General features: G+C 36.3%; 1 protein-coding gene across 2 annotated transcripts in view; it reads left to right on the forward strand.

Moving 5' to 3' along the window:
• Positions 1-27,354, forward strand: part of PRMT7 (protein arginine methyltransferase 7) — a 248,103-nt gene that overhangs the window by 181,296 nt on the left and 39,453 nt on the right. For both annotated transcript variants that reach the window (XM_089798974.1, XM_089798975.1), the window contains exons 9-11: positions 8,347-8,420; positions 19,044-19,137; positions 19,315-19,464. In XM_089798974.1, coding sequence (XP_089655100.1) covers positions 8,347-8,420; positions 19,044-19,137; positions 19,315-19,464 — 318 coding nt within the window. The remainder of the gene's footprint in view (positions 1-8,346; positions 8,421-19,043; positions 19,138-19,314; positions 19,465-27,354) is intronic.

The following is a 27,354-nucleotide window of genomic DNA, read 5'->3' on the forward strand; positions in this document are numbered from 1 at the left end:
GTGATATGAAAAAGGGAGTCGGTTGATATGTTTTTGCATTCCGTCTCTCTTGGCTTCATAATATAAGAAGGTATCAAAGTCTCTTTGGCTTCCAAGAAACCATAACTCCTAAAGGAGAGACTTGGCTCTTGATCGCTAATCAAATATGCCAAATGTTCATTTCGGTTTTTAGCAAGAAAAAATGAATAATTATGGAAAAATATTTGAAGGTTATAAATCAAAGATAACTATAATTTATATCTATCTACATGTAAGCAGATGTATTTGTGAGGTGGCATCTTATTATTATAAAAATAATATTATGGTGTCACTTTTATTCCTATATCCATGTGCACGTACATATGTATACATTATAATAATGTGGTGGAAAAATCAATCAAAAACCATTTGAGATACACATTATTTTTAATTAAAATAATTAAAGTTAAAAAAAAAATGTTTATTTAATAGCTTATGCAGGTCCATTGATTCTATCTTGATGTTCAAGTCGCTAGGTCCTTTCCAAGGCAATTAAAGGTCATACGTGTCAACCCTATAATTGGACTAAGCTAGTATCTGATTCCGTTGATCTCGTTTAGCAATGCTTCTCCTCTTCATCTTCTCCTGCAATCACCCGTGCAATATTTCCACGATAATAACAAGTTCCATAATGATTCCAAAATAACATTTAATATAGATAAAGAATTTAATTATTAACCATAATTTCAAAATCAAGCAATTGCTAATCATCTCATGACAAATAATGGATAATGACCATCTTCATTAAACAATTAATACAACGAATATATTTAACTACTCTATTCACATGATTATGAAAGAAAATCAATTCAATCTAACGGCTATAAATAACTTTAAAATTAGGTCAAAATTTGGAATGTAACACTAGCATGGGCAAATAATTCAACTATAAAGAAGGCTCAAACTATAGGAGTAAGACAAGGACTGTTATATGAACTTTGCACTAAGGCAAATCATGCACTTGTTCATGAGACCTCAGATTCAAATGAAATCTAGTATCGAAGATTAGGTCATATCAACTTTCATGTCTTAACATCTATGGGGATGTTGGTAACTGGAATGCCCAAATTAAGTCAAATTCAAAATGAATCTTGCAAAGATTGTGCCTTGGGGAAAAAACATAAAAATCATTTCCTAATAGTTTGAGCAACACTAAAGTGTGTTAGAACTAGTACACTCTGACCTATGTGGATCCATGTATACACCATCCTTAGGAGGATTTTTGTACTATATGATATTTGTTGATGACTTTTCGAGGAAGACATGAATATACTTCCTTAAGTGCAAAGAATCTGAAGAGATTCTTACAAAATTTAAAGAATTCAAAACTATCATTGAAAACTACCCAGGAAAGAAAATTAAAGTTCTAAGAACAAATAATGGGAAAGAATATACTTTAGAAATATTTAAAGAATTTTGCAAGCATGTTGGGATTAAGAGGGAGTTTATAGTTCCCTACAGCGCACAACAGAATGGAGTTGCTAAAGAAAAAATATAACTATTGTAGAAGTTGCTAGGGCTATGATATATATCAAAATTTGAGCATGTCATTTTGGGCTGAAGCACTTAATACAACAGTCTATATTCAAAATAGATGTCCTTACTCACATCTTGACAACAAAAATCCCGAAGAAGCCTTTTCAGGTATGAAACTTGACATTAGCCATTTGACAATGTTTGGATGCCCTGTGTATGTTCATGTACCTAAGGAGAAAAGGTCAAAATTAGAACCTACTGGAAGGAAAGGAATCCTTATTGGTTTTAGTGAAACAATAAAGGGTTACTGAATCTACATACTTGGACAAAAAAAAAAAAAACTCAGCAGAGATGTCATCTTTGAAGAAAACATCGCTTCCAAAAGAGCCAGAATTTCAGATGAACTAGATATAGATGATTCACCCAATTCCATAGAAGAGGTTCCTAATCCTGATATTTAGAGGGAGTACCCTGAAGAGACTTCAAATGAAATTGAGATCCTTTTAGATACTCAAGAAGAGAGTCATTATAATAATTCTAAGAGGCCACTTTGGGCAAGAAAAATAATAAAGGAAGGAGATGAATTTGCAGCACCTACAGGGACATTCAGAGAAAGCAAAAGACTGCAAATTAACATACAATGTCTTCACGTGTGAGATTCCAAACTTTGAACCTTCTAATGCTTTTGAAGCTCTCAAGCATCAAGTTTGGAAAGATGCAATGATAGAAGAATACCGGTCAATACTAAAGAATGATGTTTGGGACATAGTTCCTAGACCTAAACAAAAATATGTTTTTTCATCCAAATGGCTCTTCAAAATTAAAATTAAGTATGCTGCATATGGTAGCATTGAAAAATATAAAGCCTGTTTTGTAGTGAGAGGATTCTCTCAAAAGGAAGGAATAGACTTTGAAGAAACTTTTGCACTAGTTGCTAGGTATACCTCAGTCAGAGCTGTAATAGCCATTGCAGCTGCCAAAAGTTGGAAAATTCGTCAAATGGATGTGAAAACTGCCTTTCTAAATGGAACTATTGAGGAAGAAGTATACTTGGAGGAACTTGAAGGGTTTGTGGCTTATGATGCTGCTTCTTATGTGTGTAAATTAAAAAATGCTCTATATGGACTCAAATAGGCTGCTTGAGCCTGGTATGAAAGGATTGACAAATATCTACTAAGTCTTGGATTCTCCAAGAATTATGCTGATCGAAATCTTTATTTTAAAGTAACTAAAGGTGATATGTTGATTGTAATCCTTTATGTTGATGACCTTCTCATTACAGGAGAAGACCACCTCATTAATTAGTGTAAGAAAGAATCGACTTCTAAATTTGACATGGACTTAGGGATTCTTCATTACTTCCTTGGATTGGAAGTTCGTTAGAAGTTAGGAAACATCTTTCTAAATCAAAAGAAGTATACGGTCGATATCTAGAAATGATTTCGAATGTGGAATTGTCGACCTATGTCAACACCTATGGAAACCAATTTACACATACAAAAGGAAGCAACTGCTGAATCCAGGCTTATCAATCCCACTTTATACAGATAGATAAATGGGTCTCTGATATACCTTGTGAATACTCGACCGGATATCTGCTATGCTATGAATGCATTGAGTCAGTTCATGTGAACCTTGAGAAGTACATCTTGTTGCCTTGAAGCATATATTAACATATCTTCAAGGGACTATTGGGTATGAACTTAAATATGGGAATACCAGCTTGGAGTTGCATGGATATACTAGTTTTGATTGGGCCGGAAGTGTAAAAGACCAGAAAAGCACATCGGGTTGTTGTTTTAGTTTAGGATCAACTATGATCTCATGGATTTGTAGGAAGTAATCTTTAGTTGCTTAGAGCTCAACCGAGGTAGAATACATTGCAGCAGCAATGGGTGCAAGAGAAGCAGTGTGGCTTCGAAAATTTCTTGTGTGTTTATTCTGCAAGCCTCTGAGACCTACCATTATTCATTGTGATAACCAAAGTTGCATCAAGTTATCCATGAATCTGGTATTTTATGATAGATCAAAGCATATAGATATCCCTTACCACTACGTAAGAGATATGGTTGAAAGAAGAGCTGTATAGGTGGAATATACTAATACAAGTGATCAAACAACTGACATTCGCACCAAGCCTCTTGCTAAGGTGAAAGTTGATCATTTCAGAAAGAAATTTGGTATGGTTGAAATTTGAGTTTATGAGATTGAGTCTGAAAATTGTAAATTTTGTATTAATATAAATAAAGATGTTTAAAGTGTAAACTCTTTTGTCATATGTGTGATTCTGTGACTTACGGGCCTATCGTATGTACATTATTAAAGGGTGACGATCTTTTATAATGAAATGTTGACTCGGTAACATTATAAGGTGACAACTTTATAATGATTGGATTACTATCATGATGAATATGATTGAGTCGATATTCATGTACAAGTCATGATAGTTAAAAGGACATATTGATAGATATCATGTGAGCTGATATCTGTAGAAGATCATTATGTTCTCTTATCATGGTGGATATTATGAGACGTAATATCTATGGTTATACCATGATCTCTTATGCTAGACATCATGAGACTTGATGTTTGTGCACATACCATAATTGAGAAGAATATCATGAGACTTGATGTTCTTAAGCATATCACAAGTTAGGTGATATCGCTTTTCAAAATAAGGAGTACTTTTATATGTGTGTGTGTGTCTATATATATATATACTTTGTCTTCCCTAGCTAAGAGGGAGTGTTGAAGTTTGTAGCTTCGGTTAGACAATATTTGTAATCGATATCAGAATCTATACATATGTATATATATATGATTAAATACTGATATATAAACATGTATATATATTCTGAATTCTATTGATTCTGTATTTCTTGATCTCTGCATCATAACGGATATCATATATATATACTGATTGTTTCACAGTGGTATCTCATATATACCAATCCTTGCTTTGAATCAATATTGATTTGAATGCTTCAAATTGGGCTGCGATCAACAACATATTGGTTATCGATATCATTATTGATGGTAAACATATAATGGTCTTTGATTGGTGATAGTTACTTGTTAATTCTGATTGGGTATGATCGTGAATGGTCATGTCTCCATTCGGAGACCTGCCTATTCACTATCAAACCCTTTCGTGATATATATATATATATATATATATATATATGTTCAATCATATATATGTTCAATCTGCCTGATCTTGCTAAGTACCAAAATTTATTAATACAAGGCAGATCTGAAGGAGAGTAAATCAAACCTGAAGAATATAATGATATATACATTCTGAACCAATTCATCATCATTCAAACCTGCAATCAAATAGATCAACTGTCAGCATTATATTGAAATAAATAAATATTCTGAAATTTGATAGAAACTTTACAATATGGTCTAAAACAAGCCCCTCGGGCCTGGTATGAGAAGATGGACTCTTTTTTGCTTTCCTCTAACCACACATGCTGTCATTCCGATCCCACAGTTTACATTAAACATCACGTGGTTGATCTTTTGATCCTTGTACTTATGTTGATGATCTCTTCATTACACGTAGCTCATCCTCTATGATTTAGAGTATTCAATAAGTTTTGATGGAGCAGTTTGAGATGACAGACCTTGGCCTTCTGCACTATTTCCTTGGTCTATAGGTTAATCTGTCTTTAGGCGGGATTTCCATATTTCAGCAAATGTATGCTCTTGATATGCTTCAGCATTTCAACATGTTTGATTGCAGCCTGTCCCCACACCATTTCAGTCAGGTGATGTTTTTTGTCCTCCACTTGCTCTACTCCTTTAGTTGATTCTACATTATACAGGCTATTGGTTGGTAGTTTGTAGTACTTGATATTCTCGTCTCGACCTTTCCTTTGTAGTTGGCCTTGTCTGTCGATTCTCACATGATCCACATGAGTCATTGAAAAGCAAATAAACATATCTTGAGGTACATTTGGGGCACCACAGATTATGGCATTCACTATGCATTAGGATCGCTTCACATTGTTGGCTTCACTAACTCAGATTCGATTGGTGATATCAATAATTAGAAGTCTACTTATTGTTTAGTGTTTTGCCTTGGTTCTGGTCCTATCACATGGTCTAGCAAGAAGTAGACTTTCTTTTGCATTATAATCTATAGAGGTTGAGTACTGAACAATAGTGTTTGCTAGTCAAGAGATTTTGTGGTTTCAGCAGTTCATGATAGAGTTTCGGTTTCCTCTTGATAGTCCCACTATTCTTTGATGTGACAATTAGAGCGCCATTCACATTTCCTACAATGCAGTGGAGCATCAACAAACTAAGCATATTGAGATCCACAAGCACTTAATCAAACAGTTGATGAAGGAAGTTTTCCTTAGGGCCTCTCAATGAGGCCTTCATATTTTTTCCTTCAACATTGTTTTGATCTCATTTTGGAGTAGAGTTTTTCCCATGAGGGTTTCTCTATTTCTCCTCTTCACAGAGATTTGGTTGTGATTGGGTGCCTCAGTAGACCATGTTGCTGGGACCCAAGTTTGGTTTCAGCATTGTAGTTACTTTTTTTTTTCTTTCTATGCATTGTTTTAAGCTGCACTCTTGTTCATCTTAAAGGGGGTGTTAAAATTTTAACTTAATCATGTTTATTAAGCTATCTTTACTGCTGTCTTAAGGCTTCACTTTTATGCATTTGTGGCATTTAATAATCATATTAATTATTAAATGTTTTCCTGTTAGGTTTTCTTTTAGGCTGCATGATTTCCTTTTATAAGGATTGATCCACTGTATATTTCATTCATTCTATTATCTGATAATATAATCTCTCCCATATTTTCAGAGTGCAAACCCTTGCTTATTCACTCCATTCTTCCCTGTGACAACATTTCTTTGCATGTAAGTGATCTTGGCTCTACGAAGTTGGTTTGACAACTTCTACAAAATCAAGGGCCTTAAGGTAATTCATTTAATGCATGACCCTTTACAATGTCAAGTTGGCTGGAAAGTATTTCATTAATTGTTATTTATGATATATTCTCCATAAATTTCAGTTGTGCATTTGTTAAAAGTGATGCCATTTAGATAAAGTTAATGCCACAATGGATGAAGTTAATCAATTCACATTTTAAATCCATCCATGTTTTGCAAAATTGTGATAAATTTAATCTCATCTTAAATTAAAATCCATTTTCATTTTGGAAAATTGAGGTAAATTTTGACTTTTACAAAATCAAGGTAAATTTAATCTCATTTCAATTTAAAACCCATTTTTATTTTATTTTGTCAAATCGAGGTCAATAGGATCTTATCTGTTATAAAATTATTTGCCCTTTGCTTAATATTATTAAATATTTAATCCAAAGCTCAATACAAGGTTTAATTACATTAAATAGTTTTTCATCTAATGGCAAATTTGAATATAATCCTTATGCCGAAAACAATCTCTTTCTTCCTTTATTCAACAATGACATGAGGAGGTGCTTCTGTTGGGATTGTTGTAGGAGATTGCATTATATGTTTTGGAATTAATGTTTTGTTATTGATGTGACAGTTCATTCTTTGGAGAAATTGGATCAGTATGTTTTCTGTATTGATAATAGGATGGTGCTTGGTTGCATGAATATTTGTAGATGATCATTGTTGGATCACAAAGGTTGATGAAATGATTCGAGTGAGCTTCAGTGAGTTTATCAGAAACTCGTTATTAGCCTTTTTTGGTTATTCTGATGATGACTGTGTTGCAGTATTTGGACCGGTGTGGATATGGTATTTAATATTCTGTGTTGCTAATCTGCTGGTTTGTTTAGGATGCGTGTTCTTAGCTGGAATTGTTCACGAAAATAGAGACATATAAGCAAATTTTTATTGATGACAGAGATTGCTATGTGATGTTCATGATGAACAATGTAGAGTTGTTTGTGGTTTATGAGGAAAAGTTGTTACTTTCTATGCCTTAATGTTTATCTTTTAGATCTAAGTTGTTATGGTGGTGAATGGTTTAATGGATCAAGTTTTACCACACAATTGATTTACCCCCCTAGTTGTGGGTGATGCTATGGTATTCCTAACAATTGGTATCAAAGCTTGGTCCTCTTCCAGAAGCTTGATTGCTTGAGGAGATATGTGATGGCAATCATTAAAAACAGTCTGATGTTTGATGGACCCAATTATGCACTATGGAAAGGAAGAATTATAACTCACTTGATATGCATGAGAATGTAATACTGGGAAGTCACAAAGAAAGATTACAAACCTCTTACTGATCTATCTAAAGCTAGTTTTAATGAGAAGAAGGAATTTGTGAATAACATGAGAGCTATTGAAGCATCGTATATTGCCCTGTCAGATCCTCAATACACTAATGTGATGGAATTGGAGACTACTCATGAGATATGGGTGAAATTTGAATCATTGCATGGAAATAATCTCAAAGATACTGACATCCTTGCCACCTACTCATGACAACAAAGTTGCTGCAGTTGAAGAAATCATTATTATGTCCAAGGTGAAACAAAGATTCGTTGTTTGGTAAGTTATCTACATTTGAAATGACTAGATTTGATGACAACTTGCCTTAGGTATACTCTGCATTTAAAGTCGCTATTTCTAAGGATAAGCAAAAGTATGAATGTAGTGAGAGTTCTGCAGGTTTTTAAACTATGGAAACACAACTATATTACCTTCATCTCTTGTAGATTTGGATATGTATAAACAAAAACTATAATTCTTCTTTGTTTATGGTTATTTTATTAATCCTTTAATTTAGTGGCATCTCTCTCGTATCTGTTGCCTTCAGGCCTTGAATATTTATTAAAACTAAAAGATGTTTGGAGACATTTTACATAGCTGATTTTCTTTCATTTGTAGGTTGATGTTCTGTTGGCGGAACCCTTTTACATTGCAAATGAGGGAATGCTACCTTGGCAAAATCTACGATTTTGGTAATCCAAAATACTGATCTCAATAAATAGAGAAAATTCTACAAAAACATTTAACTCTTTTGGCACATAACTATTCTGTATCTGTAATCAAATCTTGTTTCCATCAAGTGGTGTGTTGAACTACTCTGCTTTTCTCTCAAATTTGTTTTCAAATACGTGCTAGATATGTCCAGTGTTCATGAAATGAATGCTTGTGATGGCTAAACTTTTGTTCTTAATAGTATGTATGTGTATTTTTAACTGGGCAGGTACAATTAGGTCTTATTGGGATTCTCTTTAAACTAGGGTTGTTAAACCTGAAGATAGTTGTTGAACTAATATTCGTGCTACTTGTTCATGAAATTATTGGTCCTATAGTTAGTTACATTTGGATGCAACCTGAAATGTTGATCAATTCATTTATCTACATAATTTATAATACATTTGAATATCGGTTTCTTATTGTTTGCAAAGTTTGTGACCTTTGATTTCTAATTTCTCCAGGCTTTCATGAAACATTTATAATTTTTGATGCATTGCACATTCAATATTAACATATTGCTGAATTTCTTTAAAACATCTTGTATAGTTTGATTTTGATTTCTTAATTTTTACTATCTTCTGAGATGTTTGAATTGGGGTTTCAAGAAATGCAGGGAGCTGTTTTTGGGAATGAGAAAGCTAAGGGGGGCCTTTTTTGAAAAATGCAGGGGATAACAGTACATTGAAAATTTCAATATAAATAAGGAAAATAATAAAATTTAAAATATAGAAAATCAGGGTGCTTAAAATTAAAACATCTGTATATGAAATTTATGATTTGTCATGCTTCAAGTTTAGATTCAAAACATTGTCTTTGTTAGTGGGAAAGTCAAGTTTGATGAACCTTCATGACGCATAGCTACACATCCTCATTTTTAAGAAACAAATATTGTTTTTTTGTACTTATTCGAATAAATGCTTCTATTATTTATGATTTTGATGATGGTGATGACGTACACAGTAGTTATTCAGGAGATTATGATGATAGCAATAAATCATCTTTTATAGGTGAAGATCATAGTAATGATAATGCAAACATTAATTCTAGATTAAAAAACTGACAGCATTCAAGACATTTATAGATGTGAAGAACTATTGGGAGTGTTTCAATATTTCCTTTGAGTAATTGTTCAATGCCACTCTAATTGTTATGCACCTGGTATTAGTCCTTGTTAGGGTGGCATTTTGTGGGGTCTTTTAGTTTGAGAAACATTATGATTTGATAAAATGTGTGTAGTACATGAACTTCCTTCAAAGAGGTGGAGCATTTTGTTGATTGTTTCAATGGATTAGCCAATTATTGGCAATGAATATTATTTGCAAGCAGTCCTCTTCTTGCTTTCATAGTGCCACATATGTATTATCCTTCACATGCAAAGTGCAAAGTGTAAATCTCATTTAGGGTTCGATTTGCACTCGGGAGAAGTTATATAGAGATGAAGACCTAATTGTGGAGTATCTTTTGACATTTGAAGCTTATGATATTTGGAATTGCTTTGGGAGGGTGATTTTGTGGCTTGGAACAAAACCCTCAAGTCTGGATTGTTGGGATGCAAACCTCAACACGTCCTTGGGTGATTGGATTCTGAGAATATTGGGAGTAGTGAGATCAGAGGAGCAATTGATTTCTTCCTAGACAAATTTGCATTTATTGGAGACACACTTTCAGCTGGGCGGCCATTATTTCCAGTAGAGGCGTCTATATTAGAGGTAGGTCAGTTTGTGTTTGGGCATCATTCTACATTATTAGGCCATGTCATTGATTGGAAAGTGCATACAAGGGTTTGAGAATTGCAAAGTATCATCATTTGCAATTGTAAAATTCTTTCTCAATTGGCGTCAACTCCATTTGTTGACAGCAGCAATCAACATTGGCAATCTTTCTATTTGAATGCAAAAATCTGATTATTATGCTTCGTACGGTTTGAAGCATTTCTAGATTGTCAAGTATTTTCAATAATGAATGTTGTTTATTATATGTAGTTTAGATTTGTTTGCTAGTTATCTTTTATTTTTGCATATATCTTCAAAAATCAAAAAATAATTGAAAAATTAGCAAGAAAACAAAAAAATTCAGAATTGAGCAAAGTCTTGCAGAGATGCCAAATGCTAGCCAAAGACTCAAATTGTGAAAGAAACAACAATTTCCAAGACCTCCAGTATTGGGGATCTTTCAGTGGTATCAGTTCTTTATCTTGCTAGTTTGTGAATTTTATTGACACTTCTATGCATCCAGGTAGAGTCAAGGTAAACAAATTTTACACACACAGAAGAGCTCAATTCGAGCAAAGGTTGGGAATTGAAGAACAAACTATTAAGGCAGATGAATTTAGAGGTGCTAGGTAGAACCAAATGGAGGAGGAAGAGAGGGAGATGATGCAAATTCTCATCACTACACAACTCAGGATAGTTCAGACTTTGGAAAGGTTATAGGGTACCTTGGAACAGATGGAGTAGGATAGATATCGAGGCATGCATGAGAGACTGGGGTGGAGCAAATCAGTTTCAGTTGCGGGAAGTCAGCATAGTGAAGATCCCACATATCAGTTGGGAGCTCCCTTCATTCCAACAGATAGGCATGCCCTCGTACACCAGTTAGGGATACCCCTACTTTCACGGTTTGTATTGTGTGAGCAGTTGACATAGGAAGAGCCACCTGAGGTGGGATTCTAGGATTCAGTAATGGCAGCCATGAGTGAGTGGAGAGCCCTATCTCCAGAGGTTAGGGATGTTTTTCCTCTTCCCCAATATTGTGCACAGCGGAGAGATGCTACTAGGTTTAGAGGAGACAGGGGCCATAGGCCACAACAGAACAATGACCTTAGTAGAGCTACTGGGAAGATCACATTGGCTACATATGATGGAATTGTTGGTACAAGTGCACAAGCTGGACATATATCTATCTTTTAGGGCCATGCTTGAGTGTGATGCTATTCAGTTTGTGGTCTTACATTTAGACGGGATTGCCTATGACTGGTGGCACAATGGATTTGTCACCCAGGATCATTGCTATGGTTCACTCCTATGTAGAGTTCACTGAGCGTCTCATTACTCCATTTGACTGTAAGGACAAAAAACTCTACTATAGGGAGTTGGCGCATCTTAGATAGAATGGACATGTAGAGTTGTATGCTACTGAGTTTTAGTGTATTGTAGTGATGGTACTTGATATGCCTCATAGGCATAGCATGATGTTATTTATTGAGGAACTGCAAGATAGGCTTAAGGGATTGGTACATGCTTTCAAGCTGGCCACTCTTAAGGACGCCATTGATTTGACATTGAGACTAGATACCACCCCTACTTATCAGAAAATAAGAAGACATTTAGGGATTCTCGGCCTACACAAAAGGCCAACACTTCCCAGGGTAGAGGTGGACCATCACCTCGACCTCCCGGAATGGACTAGGAGACGAGGAATGATTTGAGAAGGAGAAAGCTATGCTTCTCTTGTAAGGAGTCATGGGAGCACGAACACCGTTGCCTTGGTAAAGGAAAGGTTCATTTGATTGAGGTGACATCCAAGATGGGAGATGAGGAGATTCCTGACACTGATACTGAGGATAGTCCGGAGGAGATTGAGTAGGAGCATCGACAGTTGGAGTTATACACTTTTGAGCCCTTGGCATCAGTTAAAGTGACTATGGCTACTCTATCTTGTTATTCTAGATTTCACGCCTTTCATTTGAAAGGAACTCTTCAGGGCCAGCGGGTTATGAGCTTGGTAGACACAGGTGCCACACACAATTTTATTGATAAAAAATTAGTAGATAGGCATGGCTTGCAGTATGAGGTGTTTGCTAGTTTTGGGGTGAAGGTTGCAGATGGCATAGTATTGGGCTATATTAGGAGGATTCCTCAACTTAACATTCAATTGAGGGATTATACCTTAACAGATGATTTCTATGTACTCCCACTGGAGGGTTATGATGTGGTTTTTGGCATGCAGTGGTTACAGGGTGTTGGATAGTACATTATTGACCATCGCCTTATGCAGTTAGAGTTCCTTTCTGGAGGGAAGAAGACTATCTTGATGGCAACATTAGATGGTGGACCTCGAGAAGTGTCTTCTTGCACGATGGAAACTATCATTAGACATGATGACATGATTTGGGCTACACATTGTTATGTGAAGCCCAAGACACCTACATCTCAAGATGGCAGGGCATTTCATGTTGATACTCAGTCAATGATGGATCCGCATGGTCAAGTGTTTGGTGATATAGCCCTGAGTGTACCTCTTGATACATGATTTGAGCATGGGATAGAGATGGAGGATGGAGCTAAGCTAGTAATCACCACTCCATATTGTCATCAGAGAGCATACAAGGATGAGATTGAGAAGACCATTCATGAGTTGTTAGACATGGGGTTCATTCGCCCTAACTCTAGTCCTTTTGCTTCTTCTGTGGTACTGGTTGAGAAGAAGGATAGGACTCTACGGATGTGTATAGATTATAGGGCCTTGAATAAGAAGTTGATAAAAGTAGATATTTCATTCCATGCATTGATTGGTTGTTGGATGAACCTCATGGAGCTATCTACTTCTCTAAGATTGATCTTTGTTCAGGCTATCATCAAATACGTGTGTGGGGTGAGGACGTACATAAAACTGCATTTTCCTGTACGAACCATATCTTCAACAAGCAATTGAGGAAATTGGTTCTAGTGTTTTTCGATGATATCTTGATTTATAGTTGCACTTGGGAGGATCATCTCAAACTCCTAGAGGAGGTACTTAGCATCATGGAGAGTCAGTCTCTATTTGCTAAGCTGTCCAAATGTGAGTTTGGACTTGGTGAGATTTTATATTTGGGCCATGTGATTAGTACCGATAGAGTCAAGGTGCATGAGGAGAAAATCCGGGCAATTTGGGATTGGCCATATCCCAGGAACATTACTGAGCTACCTGGATTCCTTGGTTTATATGCATATTATCGGAGGTTCATAAGGGGATTCACTTAGTTAGCAACACAATTGACAGATCTCACAAAGAAGGGAGCCTTCAGATGGACAAAGTACACACAGGGAGTCTTTGACAGACTCAAGGAGGTTATGAGCACATGTCCGGTTTTAGCACTGCATGTTTTCTCACAGCCTTTTGCACTTAAGTGTGATGCTTCAAGTGAGGGTATAGGGGTTGTTTTGATGTAGAACATACATCCCATTGCCTACGAGAGTAGGAAGCTATGTGATAATGAGAGGTTGTATTCTACTTATGATAAGGAAATGTTGACTACTATGCATGCATTAGTCAAATTTATACAGTATCTTGTTGGCAACAAATTCATGGTAAGAACTAACTACAATAGTCGAAAATATTTCCTTGATAAAAAAAGCTCAATAATCATGAATAAAAGTGGGTAAACAAGATTCAAGCTTATGATTTTGACATAGAATTTATTAAGGGGAAGAAGAATACTGCTGCTGATGCGCTTTCTAGGAAACCATCACTTGCTGACCTATGCTCGTTGAGTGAGATTTGAGCAAATTGGAAGGCTCAACTTTTAGTTCAGTATTCCAAAAATCAGCATGCTTGTGAGATCATGGCTGGATTGGTACAAGATAATAAATACAGGGTGATTGATGATGTCATCTACTACAAAAACAAAGTCTACCTTGTTCCTGAATCACGGTTAAAAGGATAGATTTTGCATGCCCTCCATGATACTCCTATAACAGGGCAACCTGGTTATGATAAGACATATAGTGTGGTATGGGAGAGATTCTCTTGGAAGGGTCTCAAGGATGATGTCTTATGCCATGTTCATGAATGCATGACTTGCCAGCAGAAGAAGACAAGAGGATACTTTCCCAGTTGGTTTGCTATAGCCCTTGCCTATACCAGAATAGAAGTGGACGAGACTCTCTATGGACTTCATTATACGTCTTCCTCGAGTGCAGGGGAAGGATTGTATTTACATTTTGGTGGACAGCTTGACTAAATATGTCCACTTCATTCTGATTGCAGTTGATTTCATAGCATCCCAGGTAGTTGAGCTATTCTTCAGGGAGATGTTCAGACTTCATGGTCTCCCTAAGACTATAGTGCATGATAGGGACAACAGATTCTTGAGTTCCTTTTGGCAGGAACTTTTTAGGCTTGCGGGCATAGAGTTGACACCTAGTACCAACTATCACCCTCAGACGGATGGGCAGACAAAGATAGTTAATAAGTGGATTGAGGGGTATTTGCATAACTATGTGTTGGGGCAACAAAAGCCATGGGTGCATTGGTTGTATTTGGGTGAGTATTGTCATAATGTTATGCACCACATATCCATTGATATGTCTCATTTCAGAGCTCTTTATGGCTACAATGCATTATCTTTTGTTGATCTGGCTTTGAGTGACAACAGAGTTCCTTTGGCATAGGATTGGTTATTAGCAAGATGCATTTGAGGTTGATTCTTCCCCATGACAAGAAAGAATGATGAACTATGGGACAAGAAGAGCAAATTGAAAGAGGAGAATGCACATCTCCTAGGGATCATTGAGGAACTGAAAAAGTCTTCTTTGGGTACTGAATTTGCTCTAGATATTTGTATCGAGAAGACCAAAAGAAAGGCCCAAGTTGTAGATGAATGAGCAACCAACATTGAATCACGAGGTTATCAACTCATTCGTGATATTTACAAAATGTTGAGGAAGGGTAAGGAAGCTGCTGCTAAACTAAGTGATATTCAAAGATCACTCAAACAAAAATTACAGTTGTTAGATGGAGATATTGGTGCTTGGAAGAGTATGATGGAGCTTGACTTGGAGGGTTTATGTGCTTATGAAGTCATCTCATTTATTGAGATGTATCATGATTATAAGCATCTAATGATTAACAAGGAACAAGTTTTGCAACAACTCATGAAATATGTGGAGGCAATAGTGTTGAAGATTGGTGAGCAAGAACACATGATTAGCTAATGCTACAAAAAGCTATCATGTGGAGTAATTACTAAGAATGAAGAACTCAAGTAAGAAGAAGATATCCTTATAGAGTTCATTGAAGCAATTCACTTGCAGCTTGAAGCAAATGATTTCAATCTCAGTATAGTGAATACATTTGCAAAATGGAAGTGTTCACATGACGAACTACAAAACAAAAAGGAAATTTCTGTCAAGGAGATTTCAGAGGCAGCCAACACATATCGAAGGATCATAATGGTTGCTGATTACACCGATGAGCCCAATGTCAGAGTTGTGTGAAATTCACTACATAAATTTTTAAAGATTGTTGAGACTCTATGAACATTTCAAATTTTCATATGTTTTAAGTAGGATAGTAGTAGGAGGGCTGCATGTAAAAAGCATTCATGTTGTAAATACAGGATTACATGTTCCTATATAATCAACTCATGTAATATAGTTGTAATTGCATTGGGCATGCAACTTTGAATAAAGTCATAGTAGTTAGTTAGAGATAAGTCAAGGTGGTTAAGGTTGTTCCACTTTTTCCTCCACCTTTCTCTCTTGGTTTGTCCTATATAAAGAAGAGAACTCATTGTAAATAATCATCTTTTTCTTTATAGGAGAAGGCTGAGCTTGTGACTAGAAGGCTTTGTTTTTCTTGTTACAAATCTTTGAAGTGAATAAAGAAGCAAGTTTTTCCCAAACTTTGAGTTGTGATACCCTAAGTTAATCTTTGTCTTTTACGTTGCATTGATTGATTCATCCCTGTTACTTCTTTCCTCGTAAAGCATTCAATAATTTAGTGTTGGTTTTGAAAGACTCCGAGCTTCTAGAAACAAGATTGATTTAGTTTGACAGTGGCTTCAAGTACTAAAAATTAAAGACTTTGAGCTTTACTTCTTTGTATATAATTTTATATCTGAATAGTTGATCAAAGACTTTGAGCTTTGTTAGCTGTTCGTTATTTCGATTCAAGAAGATTGCTTGTAGGAGACTTTGGGTTCATGCTATCAATCACATAAGTTATAACTGCTGTCTTAAGGCTGTTCTTACGTCAATTCTTAAGCCACCGGTATTACCGAAGCAATAGATTCCTTTTGTTAAATTGCAAATCGTTGTTGTTAAGTATAAGATCATTCCTGAAAGAAGAGGAATTGATCTCAGGAATCACCCATTTGTTAATTCCAGCTAGGTCTCTGTTGTAGCCACCTACGGTAAGAAGGGATCCTCCCCTACTGCTGAGAGGAGAGATTTATCTCACTATACCGTTGCCTAAATTTCCCTTTTTGTTAGTTGTGGTTATAGTGGCTTACAAATAATTTAGCCAACACGAATATAGCCTTGTAGCCAATATCAACCTCACCATCGCAATATGATGACACCCTTCTTGACCATGAAAGTACCTCTTTATTGGTGGTGACAAAGAAAATTCTAAGAGTGTGACCATCTTGTTTTGATGGTCAAAGATAATATTTTGCATTATTTTTTAAGAAACATTTCCATTGAGTGATGTTGCTTGACTTCTATTATTATTCTTATTTCTCCGCCATGGAGTACATTACATGCCATCATAAATTTCACTCAAACATGGGCAAGCATTATAGAATTTCTAGTTATGCTTATGAGGAACTTATTCAAATTTAAAACATATTCCACGTGAACCCACCATTCATCATATAGGATCAATGCTTTTACTTTTTTGGGTCTTCCTGTATTTGACCACTCCCATGCACTCCATAGGCTATTGATGATCATAGAATGGAAGGCCTGTCACACCTTCACAAGTTATCTTAAGATGATTGTGTGAGATAAAAATTGGGTTTTGACAAACAAACATGGTATATAAAAACACATTACATATCAACAATTTAAAAAAAAGAAATATATTAAAAATAAAAGTTAAATTACCTTCAACAACTCTGACTTGGGGAAGGTCTTAAAGGCACCTTGTGACATATGAAGATTAGCCAAAAATATTTGGATCTCCTTGTCCTTTACATAGATTTGTTTGATCCACTGAATTTGTGTGGCAGTCTTTTGTAATATCAAATTGAGTGATTGGACTGCACAAAGTGTCCAAAATATGACTTTATCCATGCTCCACTATAGACTCAGGTACCCTATAATTTGTAGTGTCGTCTTTTATGATTTGGACAACATTTTTATACTCCACCATTTGAGGGGACTCTATGAGGATATTGACAGTGAAACTTGCATCTTTTACGTGCTCTTCATAATCTATTGCCTTCAATAACATCACCTCTTTAGGGGATACTGTTATAATATTGGTTGAAACAGATTATTCTTGAAATATTTTTATCTAGTAGAAGTGATAGAAACACTTATTTAAAGATATATATCATTGATTACTTTCAATGTGTCTCTACATAAACTTTCTCCTATACCAATAGGTTGGTTTGGACCTTTTCATACTGAGGACTAACATAATTAGGAGGTCTTGTAAAGGTTTATCGTCATATCCTACCAATAAGGTGATCTAACAATGTTGAAAGGAAGCCCATTTCCATAAATGCAATAAGCAATGCTCTTATCTGCAAACTCCCTCATGTCATTATCCAACAACAACATTATCATTATAAATTTTGAAACTTGGAGCCATCTACATTGTGAGAATTTGCAGTTGGAGTCTCTTACTTGAGATTGGAATCTTTTCCTGAGTTTGTGCTCAGTAAAGGGGATTGGTATCTCCTGTGTTTTGACGCCTACAAAGTTTGTAAGAACTCTCTAATACAAAACCAATATTTTGGCGTGGTTTTCTCCGGAAAGGATTTTGATGTAAAATCATGTATTTGTCTTGTTTTCATTTGGTAGATCTTAATTAAGTGAATGCTTTGTTTTTTCCTTTGAGTTTTTTATGAGTTGTTTGCTGTCTGGGTGTAGCCCATGTTTCTGTTTCTAGGTGCTGGTCATGTGCTTTTTAGTTCTCACTTGTCCTACAAAATCAATTGACTAGTCCTACAAAATCAGCTGCCATAGAAGCCAAGGGGCACTTCTCGAAGGGCAATTCAACAATAGGGGGATCAAATGAAGTATCCATCTTCAACAATTGAGGTTTGCAAAATATGCTTCAGGTGAGAGGGGTTTTTGGCATTCTTACAACAACAGGAAATCTTCCATAGCCCTTCAGAAAGGGGTGACAATGGAAATGTAACCTTTTAGTGCCTTTTTATCATTTTCTGCGGAGTCACCTTTCCCATGAACTTCCAGACCTGCCGCATCCTTGCAGTTGCTCACCACTATATTGTCACCATAATTTTTTTATTAGAGTAGGATTTTTCTTTATTTCTATATGCTAGATATGCCCGCTTTTGATGTATAGTGTACCATTTATATCCCCACCAGGTATACACTTCTCTAAGGAATTGCAGCAATTTTACTTAATGAATAATGAAGGTACATTAAATGATTGCATAATATCATATAGATTACTGTTGGGACTAGATCTGGTTATCTCTGACTAATGTTTTCTCATGTTGGCTTAGAATCTAATGAACTAGGCTGTATAGTTAAATAATCAAACGACAAAGCACCCATGGCTGGGTGGACTTCAAAAGTATAACTTTATATTTTATAAAGGTTTTGCTACTGACAGCCATTTCTTGTTAATGATTTTTTTCTTATAGCATACTCTTATGTGAGAAAGATGACCATTGAAATTTAAATAATATTTTGATTTAGGAATGAAAGAACTCTGCTGGCTCCATTGCTATCCGAAACTGCAACTATCATGCCATTTAAAGCGATCCTACGCGGTTGTGCTATGTACCTTCCGGTTTGTATATTTCGATCTTATCCTTTGATCAAGTTTCAAAGATTTTGTATTTTCAGCTTTTGGCACATTTTTTAACCATATTTATGAAGTATACTGTAATTATATATAAGCTAAAGCTTTTCATTCACAAAGCAATTCATTCAGTAGATCTAGTTTGGTGCTTTGACTTGTATTTAGGACCTGTGGAAAAGCCGGTGTAGTGTCAAGGATGTTGAGGGTTTTGACCACTCCGTCATAAATGAAATAATGGGAGCTTGTGGAAATCGACAAGATCCACACGATGGGCCTCTGCTGCCATATGCAATTTGGCAATGTGGTCATACTGAGGTTAGTAGTGATTTTTTTCTTTGCATATTAGGAGCAAATTAACAGTGTCTGCAGTGACTTTGAATTTGATGTCAGTGTGTATTTTATTAGCTTTTTGCATTGTGCAATTGGTAATTGGGTCTTATGCTAGCAACAAAGACCTTTTTATCTAAAACAATATATTTAATATGCTTTTATGATTTTTTTCTATGAGTTCTTGAGTCTTATACGTTTTTTTGATGAATAGAATAATATAAAACTTTTAGATTCAAAGAGGAACTAGTCAGGTAAAGACCAGGTCTGCAAAAGATAGCAAAGAAATGATAACGATCTCTTTATTTTAGCTAATTCCTATAGATGGAAGTCTTCAAATTCAGGAGTCTTTTAGTGGAAAGAAGCCATATGGCACGGAAATAGGCATGTATGCATATTAATGTCAAGAGCAGCCAAGTTTAGTTTTGACCTTTTGCAAGCAAAAGGAAAAGCCTGTTCTATTGAAAGAGAACATTTCCTTTATCTCCTAGCTTGCTTTTGTTGCTTGACTTGAAGTTTTTGCTTGCTTTGTAATTGTGGAAGATTGTAGCTCTGATAGAGATTTTTATCTCGGGTTTTATGAGATAGAAATATGATTTTTATGACGATTATGGTCATCTTCAGCTGAAAGAGATATTTGTGATTATATTTAAGTTAATATAATGTAAAAAGACATCTGTCATACATTATGCGAAGAGGCATGCGTATGGAAATATGAAGTGTTGAATATGTTGAAATATTAAGGGTCTTATTTTTGGGATTCAAAGAGACTTTCGTGTGAAAGATGAAGAGTCTTATGCTATCTATTTATGTGATTGCTTGGTATATTGTAAATCAACAAAGTGAAAACTTTGTACTTGAACATTTTTATTATCAATAAAAGAGATATTTTTCTAGTGTGGCTGTGTTTTTCTCTTCAAGTGGAAGAGTTTTCCCAGGATAAATGTATTGAGTCTTTTGTATATTGTTTATGCTCTTTTAGTGCTTTTTGTGTCTATTTTTGGGCTTAAAACTTAACATGGTATCAGAGCCTAGCTCTGATGACAACATTGAAGAAGGATTTTGTTTACCCTCCAGGGTAATAGGAACTAATGCATAAATATCGAACAAGATATTGAGTATAGCAATTGTAAAGAACTCAAAAGCAACTTATGTATTCATTAATCATCAAATGCATGATTACCTTCGCAATGCACATCATGTCCTTTCAGATGAAGAGTATTGATACATATAGTACCCGAGGGGGTGCAAGGTGAACTGTCGCACCCATATAATTTCCCTTGGTTATGCCAAACTACATAACTACCCAATTTCTTGATATCATACCCCCCAAAAATAAAGTTTGTCTCTGGACGACAAGATACAAAATGTTTGGAATGGAAAACACAAAATAGGGATGATGTTTACAATCATACATCAAAGAAAGTAATTAAGATAAAGTTGAGGTGGCATCCTTGGAACTATGCTGGAGGGTTCAAACTTGTTTGAAGCTAGTACACTTGTTGTGTGCGAACGTACAAATCTGCTCATAGCTTTGAATTACTAGGTCAACATAACTACAACCCTTCAACATAACTACAACATCTTTTATTCAGTCTCCTAGTCATATGTTACTTGAGCCTCAGCTAACTATGCCTTTGTGAAGGACTTCTCTTTTGTAAGCTCAACCAATGGTATCACTACCGTAATCTTATCCTATGTGATTGCATCCAACTAAGCCTTCAATGCCTCTTGTGCCTTTGCCCAATCCTCATGTTCCTTTGCTCACTCTTCCTACTAGGTAGCAATGTCCTGTCGATATCTCTCTACAGCTACCCTATCTGCCTCCTCACGCCTTGAATCATAAAGTGACCTTATACACTTCCATTATCTCGCATGTGATCCTCTCAATGCAGCTACTCGCTCCCATTGAATCCTCCTCAACAGTCCATTCCGCCATCATCTCTCGCATCTCAATTGTGGGCCACCCTCATGCCTTGAAGCAAGTATAGAAGGTTGAAGGGCATCCCGTCCATACATATGACAAAATATTCCTCAACTCCTTCATCTTAGACTTTTCCCTGGATGCTAACCATTGGCCTTACTCAACCACATTAATAAGAGTGTCATTATATGAAAAAAATTCCACATTATCTAAATCGTATGGGTGCTCCTCTACTTGTTCCGACTCCTTCATGGTCTACATCATAACCTCCCCCATAGTTGGAAAACTCGCCAAAGGCAAAAACTCGCCAAGCCCCCCAAAAGTTTAATTGGGAAAAATTCAGTGATTTAAAAAAAAAATTCGGGAAAAACTCGAGAACCTAAAAAACTGCTGAAATTTAATTAAAAATACATTTATTTTGCAAAATTTAATGAGAAAATGCATCTAATAAGTTAATTAAAGACAATACAAAAGAAACAAATAGAGCTTAGATATATATAAATGCATAGTGCGTACAAAATTGCATTCTCATGCGGATTGCTCATGGTAGGAAGCAAAATAGTAAATAGTTTCAATCTGTCAAAGTAGAAGTAAATACTAAAAGTCTAAATAAATCAATACAATGTCCATGACTCAATCACATCTTCCTCTTTCCACTTGCACTAGCAGGAAAGTGAGAGAGTCTAGTCCTAGAAGAAGTGCCCCGCACTAGGATAGGGCGTGAGCTGCGTGACTGTGAACTTTGTGGCTGTACCCCCTCGCTTGACGTCCCTACTAACTAGCTCGACATCCTAGAAGAGGATGCATCTCCTCCTAATGGTAATGCCTGATCCTCGCCTGAATCATCCTCGTCCTCATCCTCAATGTCATCCATAGTGAACTGAAAATAAGTGTCAGCCTCCCCCTCCATGGCCTGCCTCTCCAAATCAGCGATCTCCTCTGGTGCAAACAATGGACTTGGCTCCTGTGCTGTCCAATTAGAATAAGGATCTATCTCATCTAGAGCAAGTGGACCAGGTAGTTCTAAGAGCTGTGCCTTTTTTATACGCAACTTAAGATTATAGTGCACATAAACAAGGTCATTAAGCCATTTTTGAGTCATTCTGTTTCTTTTCTTTGTGTGGATGGACTCAAATAAGCTCCAATTGCGCTCATAATGGGATAAGCTACAGGGTTGGGATAGGACTCTGAGAGCAAATTTCCTTAAATTGGGGGTATTGCCACCCCAACTTGCCCACCAAGCATTTGCAAAACAAAATAAAAAAAGCTATAGAGCAATAAAAAAAAAAAATCAAAAGCACAACTTATCAATTAGCAAAAGTTTTAAAGTTTGACGCTTTACATGGTGCTTGAGTAAATCTTGCTCTCTTTGCTAGCATAGAAGAGAACAAAGGACCCCTTGATTCCACATAGATTTGTTGTTTGGTCACAATAAGGTCTCTCTCCTCTTCACTTGATATCATTCTCTCAATGCATTTAGAGAGACCTTCCATGACCTCTCCATTAGGATCTGAGTAGGAATCATCAGCCCTAAAACAAATAGAAAATGATCTCAAGTCTTACTACACAACCTTAAAAAGTAAAGTAAAATAAAGTCTTAGTAAAATCCCAACTTCAAGGACAATCAATTATCATGATTCATAGTACTTGAATTTGGGATTGCGGAAGGACCTTGCTGCATGAATAGGTTGGTGGAGTATATTGTTCCACCTCCTATCAATTATTTCCCAAATGGGGTCAAATCTGAAACTGTCCCCATGATAGTAACTTCCAATAGCCTCTTTCGCCCTATCCATGGCCTCATAAAGACCTCCCATTGGGGATTGCTGCCGATCACATATGCGCAAGACTAGAACTAGGGGCAGAGACATCTACATTTGAAATTTGAAAAATACAAATTAGTTAATAACATAGTAAGTTATGAATTGATAATGAAACTTGAATAAACTAAAAATATAATGTTTTGATTTTTGAAGTTACCTACACAATCTCCTTAGCCTTTGCAAAAAAGCTATCATCAAAGACTATCCGTGCCACAGCCTCTCCTTCGGGCTTCTTTGAGTAAGGTGAAGCAACCCAATCAGCACACACAAACATTTTCTTCAAAGCCAATATGTGGTCAAGAATACTTTGCAATGTCAAGAAGACCCTTGCAAACCTTGTCATAGCAGGTCTTGTCAAATCTTTGCCTTTAGTGGCTTTTCTCAGCAAACTGAGAACCCATGGGTGATTATAGATATATTTCGTGACTCGCCTAGCATCTTCCACAACTGGACTCACCGAATCAAGTTTTCCTATGTCCTCCAAAAGAAGGTCAAGGACATGTGCTGCACAAGGTGACCAAAAAAGTGTGGGATGCCTCTCTTGGAGGATTCTACCTAAAAGGTTAGCAAAAAATCAATAATTAGTAACAAACTTTCCATATTTAGTATTTACAAATTACATCAAATATAAATTGAATAATACCATAGCATTACATTTATGATTCATATTGATTCGAATATAAAAAATTAAATTTACCTGCTGCCACATATGCTGCTGCATTATCCGTGATTATTTGCAACACATTCTCTATTCCCACCTCCATGACAACATTCTCCAACAATAAAGCCAATGTGGCTGCATTTTTCACTTTGTTGGAGGCATAGACAGATTTCCAAAAACACCACATCATCTTTGCAAGCAACCAAGAAATTAATAATGGTTCTACTTCTTCCATCTGTCCACCCATCAGATAAAATGGTGTAGACATACTTCCTCCACTCTTTCTTTTGGTTGTCTATCAATAATGTTGCCCTACCAACCGCTTTGTCAAGCAACTTACAAAATTTAGGTGTAATATTAAATAAAGTGTAAGTGTTAGTAAAAAATAGGAAATAAGTTATAACAATTAAGATTTAAAATATAACAATGAACTAAAGTGAATCACAATTATTTACAATTACTAAAATTTAAATAGTAAAATACTAACCTTCCACTCATATCTTTGCGATTAGGTGGCTTGTACCCTTTGCCTGATATTGTTATTGCATTGACCATATTGACCCAATAGGGACTATTAGTGGCATTCATTGAGATATTGTTGAAAAACCAAAAATCAGATGTTGCAATATCAGTTTGCTCATGCACCTCCTTAAACCATGCAGTGCCTTCTAATGATGGCTGTGCTCCAGGTGTGTTCCTGGGCACAAAATAACCCCCTATCCCTGATGGGGATCCGGATGGTGATGAAGAAGTAGGAGATGTAGAAGAAGTGGAACTGGTAAAAGAGAAATTTTGTTTGCGGATCCGTGGGCCACGAAGCGATCCTGGTATATTCTCAAGTGCTTCTTCTTCCTCTTGCATATCAAAAGGAGCTCCTTTAGATTCAGCTATGGCTGCCCTCATAGCTAATTTTGCCCTCCCCCTATTCAATTTTTTCTCTTCAGTAGCTGCAAGTAGGGCATTGATGAATCTTTTTTCTTCATCAGTTACCTTGAGACAAAGATTTGAATCATGTTTCTTTATGCCTGCAAGGTGGTATTTGAGGCGGTTTATGCCTCCAGAAATAATTCTCTCACATGGAATGCATATCACTTTCCCAAAATCATTTGGAGCTTCATAGGCAAACCGCCATGTCTTATCTCTTGCATTTTTAGGCCGAGTGCCTATATATCCAGAAGGGCATGGTGTTTGTGGCCACTCTTCTTGTGGATTTGTCATTTTTTTTAATGCTTGACCACTGCCCTACACATAAATTTATTGAAAAATGAATAAACAAAGTTAGAACTTAGAAGCTAGGAATTCAAATGATTCAAACTTCAAACTTCAACCATATCCTTAGCAAACAACAAACTTCAACCATATCCTTAGAAGCTAGGGTTTCAAATGATTCAAAATGATTCAAACTTCAAACTTCAACCATATCCTTAGAAGCTAGGGTTTCAAATGATTCAAAATGATTTTAAATGATTTGAAAACATTTACAAACAACAACAAAAACAAAAGAACATTTGTTTTAAAACTATAAAAAGTTTTCAAACTATGATAAGATGAACATACCTGGAAAGAAATTTGTCTTCTAAAATCGGTTAGAATCATCTACAATACACTCAAATCCGCCTTGAATCACTTGCAATCAGCCAAGAATGCCTCCAAACCTTCTTCTCTTCAGTCCTCAAGGCTCTTAACAATGCAAATACAAGAAAGAATGAGAAAAAACACACTCATTGCCACTTTAACCCGTCACAGGCCGCGGGCAAAACTTTCACCAGTAAATCGTGAGTTTTTATAAAAACTCGCCGAGTTTTTGCCGATTACTCGCCGAATACTCGACGAGTTTTTACCAGACTGCCGAGTTTTTAAATCGGCGAGTTAACTGGTGAAAAACTCGCCGAGCTAGGAAAATCGGCGAGTTTTCCATCTATGACCTCCCCAGAAGGACATCTTTCGGCTACATCATTTGTCATAGTTGCCTTCTCCTTGAAGAGCACACAATTATACTAGGGGGGGGGTTAATCAATATAATAAGAAATTCGTCAATTTAAAACTTTAATCTAAACAATTAACTTCAAATGCTGAAATGAATGTAGAATGGTAATATCACTCAAGTTCACAGGTACAAAATAACACAATTGATGTACACATGCATAAAACATAGAATGTACCAATAATACCACAATCCAGTAGGCAAGGAAATGATTTCTTTATTAATACCAAAAAACCCATACCCGTACAATACCAATGTTCTAGATATTTATAGAAGGTTCGGTTAGTTGGAAACCAACTGACGCATTTCCTCACCACTTAACTACCCAACTTGACTAGCTTAACAAGTGCTAAACATAATAGTTACTTTATTTCGACTACATCTATCCCCCCCAAAAAAGAAGTCGTCTTCTAGATGACTGCTGAACATGAAAACAAATAAAACTTTGACTGCAAGAAGAGGGATGAGAGGACATCCCTGTACTCGGATCTACTTTCTCTATCTTCCAGGCTTGCTCCATGGCCACGTTTTTTGCTTCCCATTGATGAGAGGTGGCAACCATAACCTATCAATGCTGTCGCTGCCCTTTGGCATCTCACCCTTGCCCTTTGCCATCTCCCTTATCTCTTTCTCTTTAACTACTTGTATGTGCCACTTGTACCAACCGTCCCTCTATAAGGATTGCTTGTGACCAACTTCCACAGGTTGTCCCGGATTTTGTAGGAATTAAGGTACTAGGAATGCCTGTGTTTGCTGTACCTTTGTCTGCCGTCCTCCAGACTGTTGTACAGGTGTCTCCACTTGTCGTATGGAATTACCTCTTATACACCCTTGTCATATGGATGTGAATAGTTGCCGTACAAACTTGAATGGATATCGTACGGATGTGGTTGGAAGTTGTATGGGTGTTGCTCGTCGTTTCCATATACTACCATGTTCAGATGAAATTTTCCAATGCCATACTTTGCCTTGCTGCCATATAGATGACTGTCGTACGAGATTTCCTTCTGAAGCATGTTTCCGTACGGACTGGTGTCTCTATTGTACAGGCGTGTGTCTTAGCATACAGATGTAGTTCCTTGTTGCCGTATGGATGGAATTCTTTGCTATTGCTGTACGATCGTACTTCCTTGTTGTCGTACAGACGTGTCCACCTTGTGTACACTATTCTGCCGTACGTCTTTTTCACTGTGCTGCTATACAGGTATGTTCTAGAAGTGCCTTTGCATGATCACTCGTCCCTCTCGTATGGCTGTTTGTACGACCATCCGTACGACTACCTCCTTGACTACTCCTTGTATTCATACGGCTACCTCAGTTGTATCTTCCTGTCTATCAATTCCTTTTCTATCGATTGTGGTAATGCTTTTTGACTTGGTCTCTTTATACGGACTTGGTTTCATTTTTTCTCCTTAGTCATACTCAGAACACTCCTCCAGGTACCTTCCTTCTGACTGAGATCCTTGTATTTGCAATATATTACATT

Source organism: Cupressus sempervirens, chromosome 9 (genome assembly GCF_028749045.1).
Source record: "Cupressus sempervirens isolate cs-2001-9-10 chromosome 9, ASM2874904v1, whole genome shotgun sequence".
Lineage (NCBI taxonomy): Eukaryota > Viridiplantae > Streptophyta > Pinopsida > Cupressales > Cupressaceae > Cupressus > Cupressus sempervirens.